The sequence below is a fragment of the Apis mellifera genome, linkage group LG1 (assembly GCF_003254395.2).
Source record: "Apis mellifera strain DH4 linkage group LG1, Amel_HAv3.1, whole genome shotgun sequence".
NCBI lineage: Eukaryota > Metazoa > Arthropoda > Insecta > Hymenoptera > Apidae > Apis > Apis mellifera.
In genome coordinates this window covers 12245961-12264634 of record NC_037638.1, presented here as the reverse complement: position 1 = coordinate 12264634, position 18674 = coordinate 12245961, and the positions used below count along the sequence as shown (strand labels likewise).

General features: G+C 21.0%; 1 protein-coding gene across 9 annotated transcripts in view; it reads right to left on the bottom strand.

The window, feature by feature from the left end:
- The window catches only part of LOC724495 (ecdysis triggering hormone receptor), a 100483-nt gene that overhangs the window by 36318 nt on the left and 45491 nt on the right, over positions 1–18674 (bottom strand). For 4 of the 9 annotated variants that reach the window (XM_026446020.1, XM_026446018.1, XM_026446032.1 and 1 more), the window contains 3 exons: positions 9483–9643; positions 736–848; positions 37–199 (listed from right to left, as the gene is read on the bottom strand). In XM_026446020.1, coding sequence (XP_026301805.1) covers positions 37–199; positions 736–816 — 244 coding nt within the window. In that variant the 5' untranslated portion in view covers positions 817–848; positions 9483–9643. Of the gene's footprint in view, positions 1–36; positions 200–735; positions 849–1224; positions 1828–3698; positions 4326–9482; positions 9644–18674 lie in introns of those variants that run through there. The other 5 variants (XM_026446010.1, XM_026446014.1, XM_026446030.1 and 2 more) reach the window with 3 other exon arrangements.

Genomic DNA, 18674 nt, shown 5'->3' with positions numbered 1-18674 from the left:
GAATTTAATAATAAAATGATTAGATTATTAACTTACACATATGTTCACCAAGTGGCCAGATTTCTGGTCCAGAATTCACTTCAACAAGAATGGTTGGTGTACAAATCAAGAGAACGCAGAGATCTGCTACACTCAAATTCACTAGAAAAATATTCGTGCTATTCCGCATATCTTTGCCTCGAAAGACAACGATTGGTACCTGAGAAAAAAGTTGGTATTTCTATGTCAATGTTGGTATTTCTGATGTTCGAACATGAAATGCACGGTAAAAAATATGCAAGATATATTGAAAAATATTAAAATATTGTTAAAAAGATATTTTTGAAATAAATATAATGTGATTTTATGGAAAATTATTATTATCTTCTTATGATATCAATACGATATTAAAAACTTGAAAAATGATGTTAATTAATTAAAAAATACAATTATTATTAAAATTAATATAATATTCATTATTTAATGCATTATTTAATACATTATTGAAATATTTAAGAAATATTAGAAAAAAGAGAAATTAATAATGTAGTATTATATATTATATATTATATATTATTTAGTAAATAAAAAATTATTTTTGATATATATTTTACGTATCGAAAACAAAAATTTGGAATACTTGAAAGTATTTTAAAAAATAAAATTTCATATATAGCATTCTATATTAAATTCTTATAAGCATTATTGGAAAATAACTAATAAGAGATAAATGAAATTGATCGATTGAAAACTTACCATAAGGTTTCCAATTATGCCAAGAACCATCACTATAATGCAGGTAATCATGGATGTATTGCGAATATAAGGCGGTAACATGTAAAGATCCGTCGTATTTCTAGACTCGATCACTGAAATGTTATTATTTATTTTTGACTAGATTAATTTGACTAAATTAAATAAATAGAAAATTATTTGAAAACTATTACATATATTGATATTTTTTAGATATATTCATATTTTTTTAGATAATTTAATAAATATTCTTTTTTTATTCATAGATAAAAAAACCTACAGTTTTCATGAAATAATATTATTGTGTTTCAATTAAATAATTGTTATTATTCATTTATTTTTTGACACATATAATTCTCAATAACGAAAATCAATAACGTTCATCATTATATAACATATATTCAATATATAATGTAGCTTCTTTCGTATCTTTTTATTTTAATATCATACTTTGCTCAATAATACAAAAAATAAAATTAAATTGATGCATACCCGATAATGCATCGAGACCGTTGTTCCCGGTAACAGTTGTATAATATGAAGAATTCAATTCGAATGGAATACTGGACACTGTAGACAACATTTTTACTATGCTTTGTCCACCAGGATTCCAATCCTGATATATATCTTTGCTTCGTATCACGATAATATTTCCAATTGCTCTATGATTCCACTTTTGTTCACAACAACATTCATGTACAAACACTTGTCGCACCACAATTTACTCAAAATTAACACTATGTCAAGTTTATATATTTACGAATCATGATTAACCTCACTCTAAAAATTTATTGGATTTCGAGTACTCAGATGGTCAGTAATTCTTTTACGTCGGTAGTTTTACATTTGGACTGATATAGACTCGCGAAACATCCTTGCAAACGACACTAAATTTCCAAACACACGGTGACAACTGGTCAAAATCCATGGAGAATCGTGAAAAGAATGCTAGCTCTGTTGGACGAGCGTCATATATAGTTTTCTTTAACCTCCAATAAATCGTGGTTTTCGTTAACGCGATGGTATTAAGTAACATTATAAACTGCTTTCTCGTGACTACGAAGTCGTTTCGCTATCTTAAGCCAATGACACTTTCTAGAGCAGCAAATTCTATTTGAATCGGTAATCAATCGTTCGACAGTGTACAAGAGTTTGTCTTAACTACATACTTGTCTTTAAAACGATTCATTTCAGCTTAATCCTTTAGATCTCTGTGTTATCGCGTTTACGAATTAAATGATTCTTATAATTACTTAATTATTTTTTATAATAAATATAAATTTTAATATTATACTAAATTTTCTTTTTAAATTTTATATCGATATTAAGATGAAACTACAGAAAAATTTAACCTAAATTTAACCTATCTTTGCATATCATAACCTAGCTCTTCTCCGATATTTAATGATTATTAAATATCTTATATAGCATAAAATTCTGAACTTTTTACTTTACTATAATATATTATAATATATATTGTATATCATTAACGAAAGAATTAGTTTTCAAGATATTTGTAAGATTTTATTATATAGAATTTATTACATAGTATAGATAGTATTACACAGTATTGTAACTATATAATATATATAGTATATATACTGTAATATATATACTATATAGTGAATTAGTATAATTATCAATTATCAATTATTCATAAAAATATATCATGATGTCTGACATTCAAAATGTATAATAGACCATCTAATATCACTATACTTAATATCTATCGATAGAGATTTAAAAAATCTGTGAAATATAAAGAAATACTAATTAACGCAATTCTTATCAATGAAACATATATTATATTTGTGAAATAACCTGTCTCAACAATTTTATCAATTTTCACTTTTAGAAACAATTTCTATTTAACTAATTATAGTCTTATATTTTGTAGTTTTTCAATTTTATTTTTTTCTTAATATTAATTTAATTTTGATTTCAAAATAAAATTAACTTTATTTGATGAAAGAATAGAATGAGAGAAAGAATAAAAGAAAAATAAAAATATATAAAAATAATATGACATTATTAATATTTTGAAAAATGAGTTTTTGATTTTGAAAATGAAATTTAAAATAAAATTCTACATTTTTTAAAAAATTTTTCAAAAAATTTTCAATCATATTGTAAATAAATCGTTTTTGTTTTCGATTGAAGATTTTATTTACATTTAAATAAACATTGAAATTTCAATTTTTTAAACAATGAAATAACGATTAAATTTTAACTTCAGTTTAAAGTAAAACGGAATTTATCGAGATTTTATTTTTGAATAAAGAACGAAATGTTCTACATATATAACCTATAAAATCATATGATTATTAATTAAAATTGTATAATTAATTTCTTTTTGAAAATTTTTCGATTATTTCGATTATAATAATTTAATTTAATAATAAACAGAACAATGAAAATCGATTTCAAAATTTATTTTATTATTTTTGATAATTATCTATTTAGTATCAATGCAATAACTGCGCTTTTCAATTTTGCAAACAACATGAATGAATTCATTTTAGGATTTTCTTTGTCTTTAATTTTTTTATATAATTATATTTCTCATAATAACTTGCCCACTGATTGGAAAGTATTTAATGACGAGGTTTTGCTTTAAAAAAAGAAATGATGACAAACTTTCGATATTTTCACTTTATGATCAAAAAAGGAAAAGTAATAAATTAACTTTTAACCTACGACATTTTAAATAACTTTTTATTTGATTTTCGATAATTAAAGAATTAAATGGTGTAGTCAGTTTGAATAACAAAGAATTATGTTACTTATTAATACATGTTACTTATTAATAATAGATATGTACTATAAAATCATCTTTCATTGCTTTTTATTATCTAAAACTAAATCGTAACCGAAATAACTTTAAAAAAATTGATCAATATGTCAATTATTCATTTTATCAAATTAAATAAATTTTTTCATTGACTTTAGATGTACAATTCTCTTACCCATAACCATAATTTAATATATATTAAGAAAGAAACACAATTAACTATGAAATCGAACACACAGTTCATCGATTATTTTAAATCTTCGTAAAATTTCACAAATTTCGTCATAAATATTTTCACTCGTCTCTACCAATGCGTTACTAAACTTCATTTAATCTTATACATATATTTCACATGAATATATTCGATCTGTGTTGTATTCATGGATCTAAGCGACCTCTTTGACACGATACTTCGTAAATGTTCGTCAATTACAATCACGTTGCGTTTCGAAACTGTGAAACCGTTATTACCATTATTGCGACTTAAACTATCGTGAAATTGGAAATTCTGACGGATACGAATAACACGTGACGATCAACAATTCGAAGTGAACACATTTCCAAAATCACGACAACCGCAGCGAGCAAATAGTACCGGCAAACTGAATGAACATAGCTTGGCCCGCCACGATTCTCGAACGCGCTGTCTTCATTGCGCATGCTCAAGCTTCTTTTTCCCTCGATTCCTTTGCACACGCGTTTTGATAACGTAGCTAATTTTATTTTCATTGTAGCACTGGTTATTATACACGAAATATTATATAATCTTGTTAATAAGAAGATATTACATAATTATTTTCATATTTTTTTATATTTTATAATATAGAAATTTTTTGTTTTTTAATAAAAATCAGTGAAAATAAACAAGATCGATAAATCGATATGTATTAACTTTTCAATTTCTAACCAATTCTATTATTATTATAACATTATAATATTCTATACTAATAATATAAAAATTTTTCTATTATAACAAAAATAAATATATATGTGTATATCTTTTTTAAAAATATATTCGAATTGCAAATATTTACTTGTTTTTGTTTTTTTTTTAAATATTATTAAACTAAATAAATTAAACTCTATAAAGAATTAATAAATCAATACATGCATTTTTATGATTACCTTATGATTTTAAATGCATTAATGAATTTAAATGAAATTAATTAAGAAAAAAAAAAAAGAAAGAAAATAGTAGAAGAAAAGACAAAAAAAAAACGTTTCTATTGAAACAATAGATATGCATATTGCATAGTATGATTCAAACGTGATCGAACTTAATCCTGAAGCTTTTAAAATTGAATTTTCAAAGCTTAATAACAAAATGCATTGATGGATTACGCAAAGTTGATTTGATGAGAATCATTAGAATAGTTTCAAATATATTCTTTTTATAGAGAAAGAAATTTATATTTCAATTTAATATTAAGATAGGAAAAAAGGATTTAATGCTTAATACTTTACATATATCTCTCTAAAAATTTTTCATCGATTATGTGCAAAATAACGGAAAGGATTAAACATGGAGAGTTTCGAATATAATCAAAAAGATTGTAGAATTTAATCTTAAAAAAAAAAAGAATTAATTAAATTTCATTTCTTTTTTTATTCAATCATTTCTTATTAGAATGGAGAACATAAATTCTTCTCTGTATGAATTATAATTTTATTTTGTTTTTTGTATTTTCTCCAATTTTTATTAAATATCATTTTTTTTAATATCTTCATTTTTTTTAGTTATTAATAACATACATTAGAATAAAATATTATATTATATACATATATATATATATATATATATATATATATAACTTAACAAGACTTAAACAAGACTCTCACACATGATGAAACAGAATTTTTTTTTATTATTAAATTTATTCCTATATTTATAATATCTTAATAAAACCTTTCTAATTATAGATTTTAAATTAAAATTGCAATTAATGTTTGTTTTTACTTTGGAAATTTAAAATATAAAATAATAAAAGATATTGATTATATAAAGTGAATTAATGTTTTATAATATATGTTTTTGGCATTAATTATTAACTGCAATTAATTCAATGGTAATTTTTTAATTTTAATAATTGCCAGAGAAACTTTTTATTATTTTTCTAATAATGAATATAATTTTTTAAATAATTTTTATTAAATCTAATAAGTGTGATTTGATCATGATTTTTTCAATAGATTAATGATAATTAAATAATGATTTGTATAATAATATAATTAATGTAGAATATATATAATATGATTTATAAAATTTCTCTATACTTTATATTCTATACTCTAAATAATCTTCAATTTAGAATAAATAATAAGTTTATAAATTCAAAATATTATCTATTTATTAAAAAATTTATTAAAAAATTTTCAAACATAACATTAATTCATTTTATTTTATTTTTATCATTGTCATTTATTTTCCTAAAAAAGAAATTGAATAATTTTGTATATTAACTTTTGCAATATATATCGATTTAAGAAATTACGATATTATCATGCATGTATTCATAATTTTGTGATTTCTTTCTCTGTCTTCCAATATTTGCAATCGATTGAAACGCAAGAAAACAGCGTTCGTGGGACCTTATTTCTTCGAGACGCATTTCGAAACGATCCTCTGTGTTACAAAGTGGCAACAAAAGAAGAAAGCACATGTTAAATGGAATTCCGTATTAGGAATCCAAGCACATTCCATTTACTTCGTATTGTCCGCTTTATTAGCCAATCGAAATGTTTTGTCATTTTTGCTATTTTCAAAGAGACATTTAACGCAATATTTAATGAATGGCGTTCGATATCCGGAATATAATCGATGTGTTCTGGAAAAGAAGTGAAAAGCAAAATTGAAAAATTTTATTTTTAAAAAAATATCTTATATGAAAATATTGTGATATTTTATTTAAATGTTATTTATACATGTTTTTAACAAATAACGAATAATGTTATTATATATATATTATATATATTAACAATTTTTCAGATTTCTCTCTTTTTATTGATTATTAATTTACCAAGTATTTTCGAGTTTTATTTTTAAATGGAAAACAATGAAATGCATTGAAAAATTATATCAACGATATTTTCAATAATATACAAATAGAAAATAGAAATTTACATTATTTTCTCGAAAGATTAACACGAATATTTGAATCCAATTAAAATCATAAAGGAACCCATTCATTATCCATTTGATATAATTTGATTTTATCAGATAAGGAGAGAATGAGAAAGGAGGATAAATATGTGTTCCCTATCAATTTAAAGTCTAAATCTTCGTGATTTATGACTCTAGTTATAATCATGTTGGAATCATCTTCAATTGATTATTATTACTTGATTATTACTTAATATTTTTGTATCCGGTAATTTATTCATTTTTTTAATATATTTTAATCTCAATATTTCTCCTTAAATCATTGATTTTCTGATATTTCTAAATTTATTATTTATTATTTATTATTTATTATTTAATAAAAAGAATGAAATTGAAATTTTTTTTATTTTCATTTGCCAAAATTTATAATGAAGAAGTATTTATGAATAAATTTTTTTTTAATATTTTATTTATTTATATTTAATATACATATTTTATATTAAATATAAATTTTTTATTCAAATATTTAAGAAATTAAATTAAAATATTGATTTATATTATATAAATAAAAATTATAAATATAAAATAAAAAAAAATTATAATTAAACAATTGAAATTTCAAGTAGACATCAACAAAAAAGTATAATAGTATAAGACAAGTGTAAGTAAGACAATAACAAAAATCATTAAGAAATAAAAAAATTATGTAAGAAATTAAAATTCTCTTAATTAAAAGCAAAATTGCGCATGCGCATGGAAACAGTTTCTTGGCGCGAAGAAAAAGAAATACGCAGATATCCCAATGTAAACATTAGTCAATTACATTTGCCGGATGTTGCGCGTTTGCGATGCAATGAAGAACATCATGCTTCCTCAATTATACACACCGTAGTAAATTGCATTTATTTGTGTCATGTAATAGATTTCTTCGAAAATCCAATGCATTACATTAATCTTGTTACATTAATTAATCTCTCACGTACGAATTTGCACGAATTTCTCATCAATGTCTGTATTTATCCCTGTTCACAGTGATCCTGACAAATACCAGATTTGAATTCATATCAACACATGTCACAACATATGTATAACTAAATAATATTGTAAATGAATCACGTTAAGTATGAAAACTTGACTATATCCTTAGGAAATCGATTTCCTTGAAAATTGTTATTATTAAGAAATCTTTTGTATTATGATGTTATAAAATCAATTTTATAATATATTTATATTTTAGCTTTTAATTTATTCTTCTTTAAATAATTATTTTTATTACTTATGTATTATTTATATATTATATATTTTATATTTTATATATTTAAATTATTTTATTATTATTTTGTATTTTCTCTGAATTATCATTATTTTTTTTTTCCTTTTTTTTGATAGATTATTTTTGAAATTAATTATAGTTTCAGAACTTGAATCAAGAAATTTTATTTAGAAATTTATTTTATCAGAATGAATTAATATTTATAATATCATCTTGAAAATTATGATATTTATAACACACATATAGTTTACTGTTTTTTTTTTAGTTCTGAATTCTAATTTTTAAATCGAAATAAATAATATTAAAATACATTTCATGTTTTAATATTTGATAGTTATTAAATTTCACATCAGAATTTATTCAACTTATTCAATTTATTCAAGCATTGATTTATAGCAATTGATTTTGAAAAATCAATAATTCTTTTGAATATCATCGAAGTTATACATCTTCAAAGAAACCTAAACAATATTTTAATCAAAGCATTTTACGTTTTATATATTTCCAACGTTTCTTTGAAATTTATCTTTGTACATCGTTGGTAAAGATATTGAAGCCAATAACATATTTTCTCATATTATCAAACACAGCTGTATATATTACGCAAATAGATATATATTTATATAATACATAATATTTTATTACAATATTTTACTATAATAAATATTATTTTAATTTAATTTCACAATTATGAATTTATTTCATTTAATGTTTTTCCACTTTTTTTTTAATTAATTAAATAAAATTGAAATATTTTATAATTACAATAAAAAAATTTGATTATTTTTATTATATTGTTTTAAAAATTTTATATTTATTATTTTTAATTATAAAATTATATTCTTTACTTTATAATAATTTTAGAAATTGATTATTTATATTAATTATAATATTATTTTATTTCTTTATTTAATTTATTTTGAACGAATTATAAGTTGTTTTAATTGCGAAAACTAAATCATATATATATAACAAGGGTTAGAGAAAAATTCCAATCCCAAGAGAAATTTATAGGCGTGCAAGATTCGAAAGGGTATTAACCACAAGACACTTCTCGGCGAAATAAATCACAAAATTTCTGCGTCCCTTGTCAATCGTCGAATGAGAAACCAATAACTATCGATGAATCAATTTATCAATCTTGAGGGACCATGATAAAAATTGGAAACAAATATTAAATAATAATATATTGGATTCAATACAATCGAAACAAATAAAATTATTCCATGAAAATAATATCGATATATTTCTATTAATGATAATATTTTTTAATTGAACAATTAAGAATGTTTTTTTTTAAATTTAATGTTACTTTTAATATTATTAATATTGCCTGCTAAATTTTTAATGAATTTATGTAATTTTAAAATCATTATTTAAAACAGTAAAAAATATATATTGTGTTCTTTTTTACTTAAAAATAATATAGATGAATTAAAAAAAAGTATATTATAATATTGTTCAAGAAAAATTAGTATTGAATTAATTTATCTTCATAACATACAAATAAATATATATTAATGTAAAACTATATATATATAAAAAGTAAAAATAAGAAGTCAAAAAATCATATTTTAAGTAATTACCTGGTCAATTAGTTTTCTGATTGTCATTTCATTGTGATTAAAATTTGTACAAGAAGTTCCATTTCTCTCAATGTGGAATGGCATATATCCAAAATCTTCATCTGGCAAACATAATTCTGAATCATATTTTATCATTTTAGTCTGTCTCAGCATTGTCAGATCTGGAAAGAGAAGAAATGACAATTTTAGAATTATACATCAAATATGTCAAAATTATCATTTGTTTTCACTTATCTAATCTTGTTCTTTTTTTTTCTTTCAAAGATTTTGCTAAGTCTATACTTATAATTTAAATCTAATTATGTATTATTTATTTATTATTTTCACTTTGTTTAATTTTAATTTAATGTTACATTAATTTAATCTTACAGTAAAAATAACATACTATTCAATAAAATTAATATAACATTTTTATAATATTTCATGAAATACATACACCATCGGAAAATAAACAAACTTGTTACATAACCTAATAATCACAAAAGAATTTTTCTATTAGCACATGTAACATTTTTATATTTCTTGAAATGCTTATTGATCTTTCGCATATTCGAAAGATAATTTAATTCGTTACATAGCCTAATATAAAATATGTTCTTGAATTACAAAAGAAATAAATAATAGATTCATTAAAAAATATAAATTGAAAAAGTTTTTAAAATAATTTTCGAATAATTTCTCGTGATTATTCATATTTGTTAAGCAATACTCTTCATTTCGATTCTTTCAGCATACTTTTTTGAATAGAGAAAATGATATTAACGAGATAAAAACACGACTGATTTTTCTTGAAAACTCGAAAGCTTGGAAGATTGAAGGTTAGATTAGACTTTATAAATAATAATATAAGCGTGATAAACTATTGCAGAAGAAACTTTAATTGGATCCTTGCATGTTTTAAAGTTGTATTGGAATGAACGTTGATCAAAAAAATTTCTATATGTAGTTTTCTCAGAAGATTTCTAAAGCTCGTATTCAATTAGTTTCAAACTATGAAATCCATGACACAACTTGGTTTATGAAAGATAAACGAAAATCTTTAAACTGCGCTATATAGGTCTATTCGAACAGCTTGGATCTTTTCAACTGACAACTCGAAATTGTACTTCTAATAGCTGCACTTATAATTACATAACAGATAGATTTTTATTCAAAGAAATCAAATTAAACGCTGTAATTTGTAATACTAATTGACATTTCATTTCATTAAAAATTATATATATAGGAAATATTAATTTTATACAATAATTTCTTAAATATCTTTATCAAAAAAGAAAATCATATATATATAAAATACATTAATAATACAATATATTAAAATTTTATGATATAACCTTAATTTTTTAATAATACAGATATAATAAAAAGTTAAATAATAGACACAGTAGAATAATGTAAATATCCAAAAGAAATTTAACCCAAAATATTTTTGATAAAAAAAATGATACATAATAATTATATATTATTAAATTCTAAAAATTATTCTATAATTTTTATAAAAACTTCATTCAAAAGGTAAGTATAAAAATTCATTGTTTAGAGAAATTTTATCATAAAAGATTAATTGATTTATATCGTTTTATAATACTTTTTCCATAATTAAATTCCATAGTTAAATTGATAGTGCTTTGTTTAAATTTAAATTGAGTTAACTATACTATATTAATATTTGTTTTCAAGTCAGAAAAAGAGAAAGAAAGCATAAGATAAAAATGCGCAATAGCGCCAAGCATCACATTTAATATGTCTTCTTTTGTCAAGATTCTCGTATCTATCAGTTAGTGTTTTGTCAGTGAATGTTTTTTCTAGTTATCTAAAAATCAAGTTATTTGATTTACGAATCTCATCGAAATCTATGCTATATGATTTATTCAAATTATTGTGTTTCCGAAAAAACTCTAATATTATTTTTCTTGGGCGATCGTTAGAGGTTAGAAACATTGAAAGTGAAGAATAACTACGTGAGAATTTGAACGAAAAATATCGGTTTTGAGTGTTTTGTAAATTTTTTAATATAATATAAAGTTTTTAATTTCGTTAGTGACATTATTTTCACAAATTATTATTTCTGTAAATCTTGTATATCGTTTTGTGAATGTAAATTTTGTGAATTTTATACTTTCATCGATTTGAGTAATTTTAAATGAAATTTTAAGTTTCGAAAATTTCAATCAAAAAATATCTTCTGTTTTCCATGCATTTTGTTTGATTTTTATTTAAAAACTTTTTTTCTGGTAAATATTTCTAGAAAAAATATCAAAATCAAATATGAAAGAATAAGTTATTAAGAAATTAAAATTAGAAATTTAAATAATTAATAATTTAAATAATGAGTAATTATGTAGAATAAAATCAATAGATATATTATATTTGAAAATTTAAATATATAGACAATAATTAATTAAAATTGGAAATAAAACTATTTCTTTTTTAGTGAAACAACATAAGTTATTTTTTTTACGAAATTAAAACTTTTGTATATTGTTTCTAACATATATTTCTTTTCTTAATGGATAGATAATGAAAAATGATCATGAAAAAAAAAATTAAAAGTAAAAAAGACAAAATAAATATTTAGTAATAAAAACTTTTTAATAATAGAAGCTAAAAAAAAAGATAATTTTTCTAAAATATATTAATAATCATAATAATTATTATACAAATAAAAAATTATAAATTTTTTAGAAAATGATAATAATAAATTTTCTATTATACATTATAAATTAAAAAAACAATAAATAAATATAATTATATAAAACTAAATAAATACAAAACAAATATAAGTAAAGAAAAAAGTTTTAAATTAGATAACTCGGGTTTATAGATTAACAGATCGTTTTCATGAGGTAGAAGTACTCTTGTTCACTAGGATATGAATTTTAATGTATATAACCAATCGTGATATAATTGTAGATGCGATGAAGGATTTACAACAGTTTAGACAGATGCATGGATAAACAGACAAGATTCATTCGCGACTCGCGCGAGAAAGATGTTTGAAATTCGAGAAAGATTCAAGTCTCGCTTTTAAAAGTTTCGTTGTTATTGTTGGTCTTGGGCCAAGCTAAGTAATGCTTTACATGACGCAAATACATCAACCTCGTCGCCATTTGCTTTTTCTTTCAATCTTTTTTTAATCTCAAATTCACCAAACATGACAAATTGAATGCGCTGATAGAATTATTCTAATCTTCTGAATCAACTCGTGTAATTTTTTGTAAGTATCATTTTTTTCCAAAAAAAAATTTTTAAATATCTTGATATAGAATTGGAGAATTTCTTTCGCAGATAATTATAGATTCTATTTTTTGATTCTATAAAATTCTCATTCTATAAAAATGTATTAACTTTTCAAAATCATTTTTATTAAATGATCATTCAATTTTTTTTATTTTATAAAATGATCATTCAATTTTTTCTATTATATAAATTGATTCTGATAAATAAGTTTTATCATGATTAAATTAGTTTGTATATTGACTAGTGGCGCCAACTAACGAGAATCTATTAAATATAATATGTCGACTGATTTCTACTGCCACCTGCTTGATTATTTTGAACAAATTATTATATAATTCTTTTTATCAAACAAAAAATAAACATCAAATAAGTATTCGATCCTTTATTAAAATAATAATCATATTTTTTATACATTAAATAAAATAATTATATTTTTTTAAAACATATTCTATTTGTTTGATTATTTTTTTTATTTTTAAATTTTTTGTATTAATTGAAAATTATTTCATTTAACGAATATAATTATAAAAATCTATTTTAAAACCAATGATTTTTATAAATAAATGATTAGTTAATGGAATTAATAAATGGAAAATAATTAATAGTTTATAAAAAAATTTTTTAATTAAACATATATATATATATATGTAAAATTCAATAAAATAATTTAGAAAATAATATTATTTTATATGAATTAATCAATTTTTTCATATATTATTTTTATTATTTTTATATTCTTTAGCGTAAAATATTTCTAAATATTAAAACGTTTTATTTTTAATATCTTGAATAATTTCAATTAACAAAAATTATAACTAATTTTCTCTTTCATTTGAAATATTACCAGTACAAATATTATTTATCTTTTTTGTCACATTACATCCTATAATTTTTATTCTAGAATTCAAGAAACAATCAGATGTATATATACAAAGTTATATATAAGAAAGTTTTCTATTCAATATATCTTTGCTAACTTTTTTCTGTGAAAAATTTCGATTTTATTTCTCTGGATTATTGAAGTTTATGCTTTGCTCTTCGGGGATTAAAAACTTTTAGGTTATGACATGTTTGACTCTGATTAATTCTCAAAAATAGAAGACACATATCAAAAAATCGAAATACGATTTACTTACGTAAATTTTCTTTACGTAAATAAATAAACCTCGTATGAGGGATTTCAGTTAAGAAGTATTTAAGCATTATAAAAAAAGATTCGAAAAAGAATTTAGAGTAAAACGTAAGCAAGCATTTTTGTCGTAATATTCGTCATTTATTTAATCCTTAGCAATTTGTAATACAAGATTAGTTACGTCAAGTATGAATTTTAGAAATACTTTGAGCGCGATTTATTATTAAATTTTGAATATGTATACATATGTATACATAGTTATATACACATACATATATATATACACAGTACAGAATTTTTTTAATAAATTGAATTACTTTTAAATTTTAATTTTATTGAAGTTAGGATGTGTTTTTTTTTTTCTGAAACGAAATTTAATAAAAACGAAAAAGTAATTTTAATAATAATTTTGATTATTATAAATAAAAATTGATGAAGTTATAAGAAAGATATTGTTTTTCTTTATATATTTAAGTATATGTATGTTGTATTTTGATAATATTTCATTTATTGAATATTTATTAAAATACAACATACATATATTTATATATATAATAATTACATTTCACATATATGAATAAAATTATTTCAAGAATTAATAATGTATTCTTAGATATACTATATAAAGTTAAATATTCATGATACAATATCGTTGCAAATGCGATTCAGCACCATTGTAATTTTTATAGTGAGATCGTATAATTATGAGCATTGCATTATTAAAAATATAAAAATTTTCCTATAAGCATAAGATATACATGTCTAAATATGACATTTATATGTTTTAACTAGTTAATTGCATATATAGATAATTTGTGTATTCATATATTTGAAATACTAAATGAACAATATTTGAAACTTATAGAAAATATAATATATATATATATATTAGTTTAATAGATTGATATTAATGTGTATTATCAATGATATAAATAAAAATAATAGATTTTTTGTCAATTTTATATTCTAGTTCGAATTAAAATACATTTAAATTGCGGCACTAACTTGTTAAATCTATTGAATGACAGGAATAAGCTTATGATAGTATTACATCGCTAGTGTAAAACCTAACCTATAATTTGAATGTTTGATAAAAAAGTAATAATCCTTACCTAAAAATGATTTTATAATGCAATAAGGCATTTGAATGTAATTGTATATAAATTTTCATATGTTTTTATAGGTAAAAAGAAACAAAACTTCGTTAAAAAATTTTTTTTATGGATTTTTAATGGATTCTAAGATATTTTTCTTGATAAAACATTATGAGCATATATATTTTTATTTTATTAAAAATAATTCATCACATGATATCATTAAATATTCTTCTATGTAACTTGAGGAAAATTCCACATTAAAAAAAAAAGAAAAAAATGGAAGAATATCAAATGAGCAAAAAAAAAAAAAAGGTAAGAAAAAATATATAGATTCTAAAAAATATGAATTTCTTATTTGATCTGATGAAATTGTAAGTATTAATTGCGAGATGGAAATAAGGACGTTTTTCTCCCAATTCATGTGAATTTTTATGATTTTTCTTTTCTGTCTATTTTTATTTATTAATGATTTAACTAATAATAATAATTCGCTTCGGCAAGTTTCTTAATGATTTTTTTTTTGCTGATGTTGAGCATAATATGTTATCATATATTTTAAATTTATTGTTACGATAAATATCCTAATGAATTTGTTATTATGTTTTTACATATTATTCTTAGTTTTTCTTTTCACTTTTTTTATATTATTAATATCATATATTAAATTTATTATTAAATAATATTTTGCATAAAAGTATAAAAGAAAATATTAAAAATCGTGGATTTCAATTCATACAATTAATAATTAATTGATAATAGTAATAATAAATAAGTTGTTCGAGATCAACATCAATTATAATACATATAAACATTAATTATAATATTATTAATCGTAAAAATAATTGAATATCTTAACTTAATTTGGTTTTAATAATTCAGCATTTACCTTTATCCTTTATCGACAAATAAAAAAAAAAAAAAAATAAATGGAAATCAGAACGAAATAAAATTAAGCAATATAAATATTATTCATAATATATATATTTATCAATTTAATTAAATTTATCAATTTAAAATTATTTTAATTGCATAATGGATCTCATTTTCAACAATAAAATCATACAAATAAACCATTTTTATAAAAAGAAAATCAAAATTATATGAAATAAATTTTCCTCTAATTATGTTTAAATGAAAAAGAATTCTCATATTGAATTATATGATTGATTGATTTCAAAGCATTGAATATATAAAGATATAGAGTGATCTTGTGTTATTGAATATAATAGATATCAAGTTATTATATTGCAAAGCGACGTTATTCTGTATTAATCCCAATGATTCTCTACTAATCTCTTATTAATCTTCATATTCTTTAAATATAATTATCTAAATACAATTCTCTAATACAGAATGTTAATAATTGTAAAATGTTATCTTTGGGCATTTGAAGGGTAACCAAATATATAATTAATATTATATATTATTTATATTATTTATCAAGTTATAAACAATTTAAGTTTATATTAATAAATAGATAGATAGAAAGACCAAACAAATATATTTTCCAAGTTATAAGTATTATTTAAATTTGCATTTGTATAATAATTTAAACGAATCAAGGAGATAAAACGAGACGAGATAATTTGATCTACATAATGTTGTTTTCTTCATTCCATTTCTAACTTGATAAAAATCAATCGACATTTGTATATATAAAAAAATATATTTTTAATCTGAATGTCCCATGATAATAATAATATATTAATTTATATTCAATGAGGTCACATGATAGTTAGGTTGGGCGAAAAAATATTTTCTAAGAACTTCAATATTTCTTTCATTAGAAGTTTCATTTGCATAATAATTTAAATAAATCGAGATAAAACGAGATGATAATTTGATGTACATGATATTGTTTTCTTCTAGTTTTATTTTTCTTATTATTCGTTTCTATTTAATTTAATAAAAATCAATTGACATTTATACGTATAAAAATATATATTTTTGATTTCCAAAGAATGTTCCATAACAATATATAATAATAATATATTAATACATATTCAATCATTAATATTCATTACGTGATAATTAGGTTAGATTAGGAAATTTTTTCTAACTTCAATATTTCCTAACTTTAATATTTCTTTCACTAGAAATCTCTGTAGACTACCATTCACCCGATTCTGGTGAAATGAATCTTTGATGTTACAATAATATAATATAATACATATAGAATGAAAGAATCTTACGACATATTATTTAGGAAGATATTATTGTATGTAATAAATATATAATTCATCAATTTTAATTTATTTTTTATAAATAAAAATTCAATTCAATTCAATTCAATGAAATAACTAAATAAAATTAATATAGATTATTTGACTCTAGGAGAATGCTAATAAATCTAAATTTTTTATATTTTTGAAATTTTTTCCATACTTTGAAGAAATCAAAGCAACTTTGAAGGAGTATTATCTTCACATTCTATCATACCTCATTGATATTCAAACGATATGAAATGTCTATTCATATAAGAAATTTTTCCAAATGATAGTCAGTCGCAATGAAAATGCATTCTAATCAGCCTAGTTATGTAAGGATGAGTTGTGCAACTAACTTTTATAATCTTACTAGTCGATACGTTATGCTAACGAGCTTATGTTTGATTAAGAGTGGTTCTCACTGTACGAAAAATGCTATTGATGTGAAATGAAATCTATAATATTATATATTTTAAAATATATTTGAATGAAATGTATGTATAAATATATATTGTATGTATATATATATATATACACACACACACACACACACACACACACACACACACACACACACACACACACCACACACACACACACACACACACACACACACACACACACACACACACACACACACACACACACACACACACACACACACACACACACACACACACACAATATTTTTTTGTATCCTATGAAAAAAGTTTTGCATAGTCATTCATAAAGACACTTGTTAATTTTACAAAATGTAATGATCGATTTATATGAAAAAAACGATTAATTAAAATATTATATTTATATAATCATCACAAAAATGTAACATAAAAATAATACATTTTTTTGTTACGTTATTGATTCATTATATGATTAAAGGGTTAAATTTTTTAGTATGTCGCGATATCATAATGATATGATGATTAGTAAACGCCACTTATTTTTCATAATCATTGCACTTGTATGTTGCCTCCTGAATGATTTAAGAATTACGTTATATTTTTATTTTATTTGATCATAATTATTAAAAAAAAAATACATAAAAAAATTTTTTTAAAAATTATTTGTAAGGTAGTTATAAGGTAATATAAGCAGAAGAAAAATATTATTATATATTATTATTTTTAATAGTATAAACAATATTAATATTTTATTATATATATTATTATTATTAAGATAAATAATATATTGATGTCTAAAATCTATATTTGATTTTCATTTACAGAAGCTTTATGGTATACGTATATAATTACTGGAATTAAGAAAAAAATACATGAGAACAAATATGAAATAAATCTAATGATACATAATGTTATAATTAAGATTAAGAAATGCATTTAATTTTATCATAACAATTATTTTTTGTTATTAGAGTTCTTTATAGTTCTCTATAATTACATTAAAGAATTACAATCTCTTATAATTTACATTAGAGTACATTACAGTATAATATTATTATTACAAGTTTTAACAATATCTCAGATTAATAAAATATTATTAAAAATATCTTTAATAT